At 63.5% G+C, this 8908-nt stretch overlaps 3 protein-coding genes across 3 annotated transcripts; all 3 read right to left on the reverse strand.

Annotated features, from left to right (window-relative positions):
* Nucleotides 1-363: 363 nt before the first annotated feature.
* On the reverse strand, nt 364-1933 carry LOC104831355 (mucosal pentraxin-like). Its single transcript, XM_010566890.1, has 2 exons — nt 1730-1933; nt 364-1530 (listed from the first exon to the last, which is right to left on the reverse strand). The coding sequence occupies exon 2, from the start codon at nt 1213-1215 to the stop codon at nt 490-492; it is 726 nt and encodes a 241-aa protein (XP_010565192.1). The 5' UTR covers nt 1216-1530; nt 1730-1933; the 3' UTR covers nt 364-489.
* Nucleotides 1934-2494: 561 nt separating this feature from the next.
* LOC104831356 (serum amyloid P-component-like) lies at nt 2495-4512 on the reverse strand. Its single transcript, XM_010566892.1, has 2 exons — nt 4056-4512; nt 2495-3791 (listed from the first exon to the last, which is right to left on the reverse strand). The coding sequence occupies exons 1-2, from the start codon at nt 4117-4119 to the stop codon at nt 3172-3174; spliced, it is 684 nt and encodes a 227-aa protein (XP_010565194.1). The 5' UTR covers nt 4120-4512; the 3' UTR covers nt 2495-3171.
* Nucleotides 4513-4520: 8 nt separating this feature from the next.
* ACKR1 (atypical chemokine receptor 1 (Duffy blood group)) lies at nt 4521-7564 on the reverse strand. Its single transcript, XM_010566893.1, has 2 exons — nt 7298-7564; nt 4521-6789 (listed from the first exon to the last, which is right to left on the reverse strand). The coding sequence occupies exons 1-2, from the start codon at nt 7316-7318 to the stop codon at nt 5860-5862; spliced, it is 951 nt and encodes a 316-aa protein (XP_010565195.1). The 5' UTR covers nt 7319-7564; the 3' UTR covers nt 4521-5859.
* Nucleotides 7565-8908: the final 1344 nt, after the last annotated feature.

Consider the following 8908-nt stretch of genomic DNA (forward strand, 5'->3'; position numbering starts at 1 on the left):
CCGGGGCTGCCCCGGCCCCTGCCCCTCCCGGCCCGGCCCCCCGAGTTTCACCCCTGCCCCAGGCCCCCTCCGTGCGCAGGGGCTGGCGGGGGTGCACGTCCCCCAGCGCTGGGCAAGGGGGTGCCTGTTTCTGTCCCCCTTGCCCGGCCCCAGTGTCCCCAGGACGGGAGCGGGGCCCCTGGGCTGGCAGCAGCCCCTTCCCCCTTCCTCCTCTCGCGCGGACCCTCACCCTGATGACTTTTCTGAGCCTGGATTAATTGCCTGAGCCATGCCAAGCTTTGGTGGGCTTCAGTGTGTCCAGCAAAGACCATTGCTGCTTTTCAAAACCATTTCTTCATTTGTGTGATGCCAGGTGGCTTTGCGGGGGGTTACACAGCAGGGAAGGGAGCGGGGACACAGCCCGCACGGCAATTACAGCTCGCCCAGCGCTTGCCAGCCACCCTTAGCGAGAGCATAGGAGTGCACCAACCCCACTCCCGGTGCCAGGCGTCAGGGCTTCAGGTAGACTTCACCCACGATCTGGTAGGGGAAGTTTCTCCAGCCGAAGATGGGGGCTTTGTCAGGTCTGTTGTTCATGGCCTCCATCACCCCCGAGGTGGAGATGCCCATGTCCCACATGTACACAACCGACATTTCCCCCACAAATGACTGCTGGGCGTCAAAGCCACCCCCGAAGGCGTCCTGCTCCTGCCCTAGCACGATGGCCGCCTCCGCCCCCACCGTGTAGCCCTTCTGCAGCCCCTTGCGGGGCCAGGGCTTCCCGTTGTACCAAAAGCCCACGATGCCGGTGGTGGACTCCCAGCTGGCGCAGACATGCTCGCTCACCGTGATGCTCTTGGGGATGCTGAAGGACACAAACTTGCCCCCCACGTAGAGCCGGTACTCACCGGGCTTGGGCTTGAGGAGGAGGATCTCATTGTCCTGCACCTTGGTGGCATAGGAGAAGAGGCTGTAGGGCCGGGTCAGATCGGTGTAGGACCGCAGGCACACGGTGAAGTTCTGCAGCGGCTGCTCTGGCTTCGCCCTCACCAGCACGTGGGAGTCTTTGGTCTCTTGGGGAAACACGAACACGTTGTCCAGCAGGTCTGGGATAGGTGAGAAAGAGGTGGCTGCTCCTGCCACGGTGAAGGCATCCGGCCAAATCCCCCAAGGGGAAACAGGATTGCAGTGTGCCAGTGAGGAAGCCACCACCAACCTGGAGGTGGCCTCCAGCATCAGACCCGGAGGTGGATTGCACCACTAAAACCGGCCACATGTGGGCTGTGATATGGGGTGCCATGGGCACGGGGTGGTGAGGACGAGCTGTGGGAAGGAGGGGAAGAGCCTTTGTCCCCAGGCATCCCCTTGGTCCTCTCCCTACCATCTATCCACAGGTTGTAGGTGGCCACGGCAGTGCCCAGTGAGCCGGTGGCTGTGCAGATGTAGGTGCCCAAATGGGTCTTGTTGAAGGAGGGGAAGAGAAGGATGTTGTCAGGGCCTTTCTGCAGGGGGTCGTGGCTTCCTTCCTTCTCCCACAGGAACTCCTGGGGGCTGAGCCAGGCCAGGTGTCACTCAGGTGGGTGGACACCCCGGGGTGGCCATGCCATGGGGTGGGGGGACACGGAGCGATCATGGTGCTCCCCCCCCAGCCCCTTCTTCTCCAGCTGCTCATGGGGCCAGGGATACTGGAGCTGCCTGCCCCACGCTGGTGCTGTGCCAGAGGCTGTGGAAGGGGCAGGGAGTGCCTTACCTGGCGTCCCCTGTGACCTTGCAGGAGAGCATCAGCTGGTGGTACAGGGTGGGTGCCGGCGGGTGAGCCTGGATCTGGGCAATCACTTTTTCTGCAGCACCCAGAGGGAAGGGCCAGGCTGGGGGGGGGTCTCCCTGTCCCCCCTGCCCCACCCATGGGGCCCGACTACACCAGCCTGTGGGAGCCGCACGTCCCTGTCGCTGCCCCTGCCGCAGCCCTGCAGCACTCTTCGTGGTACCTGGTGTTGTGTCCCTGCTGCCCCTCACTGCTGCACTCCTTGTGGTGCTCAGGGTGCCCCTTTTGGTTCTCACTACACTGCCATCGCATCTCCTCCTCCCACCCCTGCTGCACCCCCCCTGCACACCCAGCACACTGCGCTGACCCCACTGCACCCTTCTGTTCTGGGTGCCTCCTCCACTGTGCAGCTACAGTGTGACCTCCGCTCCTCCCCCTGCACCCACTGCACCCTTGCTGTACCCTCGCTGCACCCACTGCACCCCTCACTGCACCTGCTGCACCCCTTTGCAGTGCTCAGGGTGCCCCACTGCTCCCCACTGCCACCACCACGGCATGTCCCCCTATACTCACTGCACCCGCTGCTCCCCACTGCTCCCCACTGCACATTCTGCTCTCTCCATGGGACCCGGAGGGGGTCCCAAAGCAGTCCCTCCGCCCCTACCTTTCGGGGCAGTAAGGTCAAAAAGTGCTGTGAGGGTGAGGAGGCAGAGCCACAGCTGCCCCATGGCACTGCTGAGCCCTGCTGCTGGCACCTCCATGGTGAGGGGGAACAGCAGAGCCACCCTGCCGCAGCCCTATGGCTGCTCAGGGTCTGTGCCGGGGTGAGCGTGGCTACGCAATGGTGACGTTCACCTGTGATCTTTGTCCCCAAGTGTTTGGGGCACTGACCTGCAGGGCTGTTTGGCAATCTGGTGAGGGGCCCGGGGCTGGTTTGCCTGCCTGGGAGCCTGCAGACCCCGCGGGCTGGCAGGGAGCCCTGGGGACAGTGGGTGTGCATGGGGACGGGCATCCGGGACAGGTCCCATGGCCCCAGGGGCTTGTGCTGAGCCCCTGCCTGCCTGTCCCTAATCACTTCTGCTGTTTTGTGTGTGGTTGGGCAGCTCTGGAGCTGGTGGATCTGCATCCTGCCCACATGGGAGCTGGCCGCGGGGGCAGCTTGGGGGGGGGTATGGGCAAGGGAAAGGGTACCCCAGGCATCAATGGTGGGTCAGTGGCAGGTGCTGGCACTCAGGGGGACCCTGCCAGGCTGAGCGGTGCCCTCAGCTCTCCCCAGCTCTGTCCGAGCCCTGTCCCGACTGGAGCTCCCTGGCTGGGGCATGCAGATGGCACCTTCTTCTTGGCAGGTTGTAGAGGCAAAGGGGTGATGGGGATGGGGAGGGGAGAGCGGGGGCTGAGACTGTCCCAGCCCCGGATCCAGCCGACTTTCATGGCCCCAGCACCTCCCGGAGTCGGGGTTTCACCACCACATCGCCCTTCACTTCATAGCTCAGGCTCTTCCAGGCCAGGACAGCGGGCGGCAGGCGCAGGGACTGGTAGGCGGCTCGCATCTTGTCTGGGGACAGCCCCATGTCCCACAGGTAGATGTCAGCCAGCTCGCCCGAGAATGAGTTGTAGACGTCGAAGCCACCCCCGAAGGCGTCCTGCTCCTGCCCCAGCAGAACAGCCGCCTCCACCCCTACTGTGTAGCCCCTCTGCAGCCCCTTGCGGGGCCAGGGCTTCCCATTGAACCAAAACTCGGCGATGCCAGTGGCAGACTCCCAGCTAGCACAGACGTGCTCCCAGTCCCTGCCACCCTCGGGGACACGAAAGGTGACGAACTTGCCCCCCACGTAGAGCCGGTACTCGCCGGGCTTGGGCTTGAAGAGGAGGATCTCGTTGTCCTGCGCCTTGGTGGCGTAGGAGAAGAGGCTGTAGGGCCGGGTCAGATCGGTGTAGGACCGCAGGCACACGGTGAAGTTCTGCAGCGGCTGCTCGAGCTTGGCCCTCAGCACCACATAGGCATTGCTGGGGTCCTTCCGGAAGACAAACACCTTTCGGTACAGGTCTGGGGGATGAGAGAGGGGATGTGGCAGGAGGCTGGGGAGTCCTGCAGCCCCCTGTGACTGCCTCTGAGCCTTCCTCTTTCCCCCTGCCCCGGGTGACTCTGCATCCCTGACGGCCCCTCTGCTGACCCCAGCCTTGCTCCAGCATCCTCCAGCCTTGCTGACCGGGCTCTGGCACAAAGCAGAGGGCTCCAAGAGCTGCTGCCATGTCCCCCCTGGACCTGCCCCACCCTGTGCCAGCTCCTGTCCCCCAGCATTGCCCCTACCTTCCTGGGCCACGATCCCCGAGAGCACGGCCAGGACAGCAAGCCAGAGCTGCAGCTGGCCCATGGTTCCAGGCGCTGCGGTTGATGCCGGGAGAGGAGCCGCCTTGGTGCAGGGCTGCTGCCCGCCGGGTTTATGGGCTGAAGGGTGGGAGGGGACCCGCCTCCCCCCAATCCCATCCCCAGCAGCCTGGCATGCCCAGGAGGAGCAATTTCATGCCATCACGGGGCCGTGTCGCAAGACCCTAGGTCACCCGCCTGCACGGGGCTCCCCTTGGAGCTGTGCCCCAGGCGCGTGCCCACTGGGGCAGCGGGGGCACCCCGGCCACGTGACATCACCTCGGTCCTCTCGTGTCACCCTCCCCTGGGCAAACCCCCTGTGGGAGCGACCCGGTTTGATCCCGGCTCGTCTGAGAGGAACAGCGAAAGCTGACCCCGGCCCCCTCGCCCTGACTTGTGGCTCTCGTCCTGGCCAAAGGGACGGAGCCTGAAGCCAGAGCCGTGGGCACCAGGTGGCAGAAGAAACCGCAGCAAAGCTGAGTGGCCAAGGGTCTGGTGTCCTACGAGGGTGTCCATGGTCTGGGCATCCTCTGAGAGCGTCCATGTGTCCTGCGAGCAGATGGGGCTGGCGCACTGCATGCTGTGGCCCCCACCCGTGTGTAGACTGGTTGGGAAGGGGGAGGATTTTGTCTGCTCGGGGCTCCGTAATGATGGTGCTGGTCAGGGGGTCTGGGCTGGGGATGTGGGGCCGTTGCCTGGGTATGCTGGGGGAGATAGGTGGCAGGGCAACAGCGAGATGCTCTCAGCTGTGGGTGGCCACCCCCTTTTTGGAAGAAAATGTGGGCTTGTTCCCCACTGAGTCTGTCCCTGAATTTACCAGGGATGAGCCTCCAGGAACCTCAGGGCTTGGCTCAGCCGGGGCGTCTCCTTGTGCGCTGCTATGCCAGGCCCTGGACCCCGCGGGGGGGCAGGTCCTGGCCGCAGGCTTATGCCCCTTCATCGCCCCCCCTCCAGCTCTCCAGCCACACCCATTTCGCATCCTGTGTGCCTTGTGACTGCATGCAGCCATCTCTTGTGGACCATGGCTCAGACGCCTCCAGCGCTGGATATAAATCACCCCACTTCCCGCTCATAGACTGCAGAACTTCATTATGAACACTTCCTGCTAATTTGGAGGCATGAAGAGAACCACCTCCCACTTCCCATCCCTCGGCCTGCGGGAGCCTGGCCAAAGGTGATAGATGTCAGCCCCCGTGCCCCTCCCGCACCTCCCGGCCCCTGCCATTAACTGAGCTTGGTGAGCGGCTCTGACAGACGTATATATTGTATGTAATTCCCACTGGCTGATCTCGGACATGACTCTTATCTCGGCTTGTCAGGAGGGAGTGAAAAATCCCCCGTCGCTTCACATCACCACTGCCCTTTCTGCCTGCTGAAATCTCCCGGTGGAGCTGGGTAGGCGGGGGTTGAGCCTTGGGGGTCCCCAGAGGTGTGCAGGAGCCTGGGGCTGACAACCCCCGGGGGCTTGGGGAGATGCTTGAGGCACCCCAGGGCTCTCTCCTGTGAGCAAATTGGGGTGTCTGGCCGCAAACAGTGGGGCTGAGACCCCAAGGAAGAGGATGGAGGGAGGAGTGGCACCAAGCCTGGCACATAATGGGCCCGTGTTGCTCTCTCCTGGGTCCTGGGGGAGCGTTGCCTGTGTGGCAGAAGCTGGGGGGCTGGTGCGGACACTGTGGGGAGAGGGGACTGTGCTGGGGGCCGGGGTGCCAGGGGCTAGCATGAGGCCTGCGGCTGCAGCTCCAGGAGCTCAGCCGCTGCCACTGGCACCTGCCCTGCGGCGGCAGAGCCAGGCAGCGAGCAGTGCTGCGGGCCCCAGGCAGCAGTGCAGCACCCCCAGCCCCTCGCTCAGCCCCAGCACGTAGTCAAAGTGCTCAAAGGTGCCACAGGTGGGCTGCAGCAGCTGGGCGTGCAGGAGGAAATCCACGGCCAGCCCCATGCCATAAGGCACCCAGAGCCCAAAGAAGAGCCAGCTCGCGCTGATGCCTAGCTTCCAGCCTGACCTCAGCCACGGCACAGCCAGCGTGGCCACCAGCAGTGCTGCTGGCAGCAGCAGGAAGAGGCAGAAGCAGAGGGCGAGGTGCAGCAGGTACACTGGGGAGAGGATGTCCACGCTCCGGCGGAGGCAGCTCGTCTCCGCGGCTGCCACCGTGCCACTGGCGAGAGCTGCTGGCGTTGCTAGCAGCAGTGCCCCGGCCCACATGGCCACAGCCAGCCGCTGGCTCCGGGCATCCCAGCGACACCAGGCGGTGCTGCAGGAGCCGCTGCCCACCAGCAGCCCCTGCGCGAAGAGGCTCCAGTACCACAGCAGGTGGGTGAGCCTGCACAGCCCTGTGCCCAGTCGCCAGCCCTGCCTGATGCCTACTGCCACCGGCGGCAGCAGGGCGGCAAAGAGACCCGTCCCCACTGCCAGCTGGGCCACCAGCGCTCGGCTCTGGGGCCAGCACCAAGCATGAGGCCGCTTGGCCAGTGCCACCAGCAGTGCCCCAGTGCCCAGGATGGCTGTGGCACAGGTGATGGCCAGGAAGGTGGGGGCTATGCGCTGGAAGAGGGGACAGTACTGGTTGTGGCAAGGCGCAGCGTCGTAGTCCAGGAAGGTCACGTTACTGTCATCATAGGAGAAGTTGCTCATGATCTCCAGCAGGTCCAGGGAGTTTTCGCTCTCTAGGACTCTAGGGCTCTGTGAATGAGACCAGTGGGTGTCAGGCAGGGATGTACCCAGCTGACCGCAGGTGCCTGCATCCCACAGCATTGCTTGAGACATTCCCTCTGATGGGCTGCTGCTCCCTGCCATGGAGCTGCTGCCCTGCTGGTGCTGGGGCATTCATGTACAGCCCTGGTGCAGGTTAAGCAGGGCAATTTATCAGGCAGGGACACGCTGCGGCGAGAGGGGAGGCCGCGTGCCCTCGGGGGCATGGGATTGTCCTGGGCTGGCCCCGCTGTGCATGGAAGCACAAATTTTCTTACAGCCTCAAAGGAGGGTTGCAGACCCCCAGCGGGTGGGTGCAAACCCTGCAGCAGGTAGGTGCAAACCCCACCGAGCCATCTGCAAGTGAGTGTTTGCTGGCAGCACCCAATGCGAGCTGTGGCCCTGCTCACCACTGTGCACCCACACGGCCCCAGCCCTCGCGTCCAGCAGGATGGGAAGTCGCTGAGGAGAAGTGGCAGGGGATGGGAGAGGCACTCACCACCGGGATACAGTTGCCCATGATGTGTGTCCCAGGACGGCACCTGCTCCTCTGTGTTCGGAGGTCTTCAGTGGGTGCTGTGCGTGGCAGCCAACGCTCAGCCACGTGCGCTCACCGCAGGGCGCTGTGCCCAGCGGTGCATGCTCAGGGGTGCACGCTCTCCAATGGGCACCACGCACAGTGGTGCACACTCTCCAAGAGCCGTGTTGCACAGTTGGTGCCTGCTCCGTTCGCTCTCCCTCAGGCTCCGCTCCTCCTGGTCGAAAGGGAGGCGAAGGACTGCAGTAAGGAGATAAGAGCTGCCTCCTTAATAGGCAGCCCTGCCCTTCTGGCCTGGTAATACCCTTTGCCAGGGCCTGAAGGAAACAGGCGGGTCACTGCTGCCAGTAAAGCCAGCGAGCCGCCAGTGCAAGCCTGCAACTTCTTGAGCAGGAAACAATCACTTCTTGGCAGAACACCTTTAATTAGGAATTGTATTTACAGGCACCCTGCCTATGTGGATGCTTCTATTGCTGGCCAGGACTCAGGCGCGTGCGGAGTTTCATCCCAGGGATGCCGGCTGTGTGCAAGCCTGGCTCTGGGGCATAGGGTGGGTGTTGCCGGTGCAGGATGCGGGCAGCTGCCAAGGGGACCCTGTGGCAGCGCAGCCCAGACACTCGGTACTTTCCAGCTCCCGTACAGCAAGGAAATTTGCAGGTCTTCCTCCAAAAGCCCCACTGAGAGGCCAGATCCTGTGAGGTCACCCTGCAGCACTGGGGCTGAGTCATGGGCTCCCTGGGCTGCAGTGGGCAGCAAGACCAGCTTGGCAGGGGACTGGCAAGGGCCGGGGGCATTTGGTGGCCCTCATGCCTGGTGAGAGCATTCATGGAGGGTGGTGGGGCTGGGGGGCACTCAGGGGGTTGGGATTGAGGGTTACTGTTGTTTGGCAGAGCTGGCAATTTGGGAGGAGCTGAGAGTCAGGGTCTGGGTGTCTGCAGTGGGAGTTTGGGGGACTAGGGGGGGGGATTTGGGGGTGAAAGGGCTAGGGGTCTGCACAGGGGGTCTGGGGACAGGCAGCTGATGGAGACTATGGTTTGGGGGGCTGAGGCGGGGCGAGGGTCAAGGCTTGAGGGGGCCTGAGCTATGCCTCCATGGACGGTGTGACAGGCTCAGCTGCACCCCTCCCATGCTGTGCACTAGGGTGAGCCGTGTCCGCCCACCAGGCTGAGCTCTGCCCCCTCCCCTGGCCTCGGTGCCCCCAGCTCCCCGTCACCCTGGGGGGGGTGTCACAGCCATGACACCTCCCAGGCCCTGGCAGCATCCAGCACACGCAGGCAGAAGCAGAGACGCGCAGGCAGGTAACGTGTAATCCAGATATATTTATAGGATTATTTTCCGAGATTAGCACAGGATATTAGAAAGGTTATAAAGTCACATCAACATTCGTTGTCTCCCTTTTATGTACATACAAGAACACAGCACAACACAGACCGTCCTCTGCCCTGCCCCACTGCCACCCCACGGCGTCTCCAGAGCTCCCTACAAATATGGCTTTCGTGTCTATTGAGAGTTCAGTGCCGGCTGGGAAGTGGCTGGAGCCTCGCCGGGGCTGGTGAGTGGGAGTGAACAGGC

This window comes from Haliaeetus leucocephalus, unplaced genomic scaffold, assembly GCF_000737465.1.
Source record: "Haliaeetus leucocephalus isolate CR32 unplaced genomic scaffold, Haliaeetus_leucocephalus-4.0 Scaffold219, whole genome shotgun sequence".
Lineage (NCBI taxonomy): Eukaryota > Metazoa > Chordata > Aves > Accipitriformes > Accipitridae > Haliaeetus > Haliaeetus leucocephalus.

Bases quoted from the DNA above. Each gene is read 5' to 3' on its own strand.
- ACKR1 (XM_010566893.1), bottom strand. From the start codon at position 7,318: ATGGGCAACTGTATCCCGGTG. The intron at 6,790-7,297 runs GTGAGTGCCTCT...TCTCATTCACAG, and splicing joins TGGGCAACTGTATCCCGGTG to AGCCCTAGAGTCCTAGAGAG.
- LOC104831355 (XM_010566890.1), bottom strand. From the start codon at position 1,215: ATGCTGGAGGCCACCTCCAGGTTGGTGGTGGCTTCCTCACTGGCACAC.
- LOC104831356 (XM_010566892.1), bottom strand. From the start codon at position 4,119: ATGGGCCAGCTGCAGCTCTGGCTTGCTGTCCTGGCCGTGCTCTCGGGG. The intron at 3,792-4,055 runs GTAGGGGCAATG...CTCATCCCCCAG, and splicing joins GGGGATCGTGGCCCAGGAAG to ACCTGTACCGAAAGGTGTTT.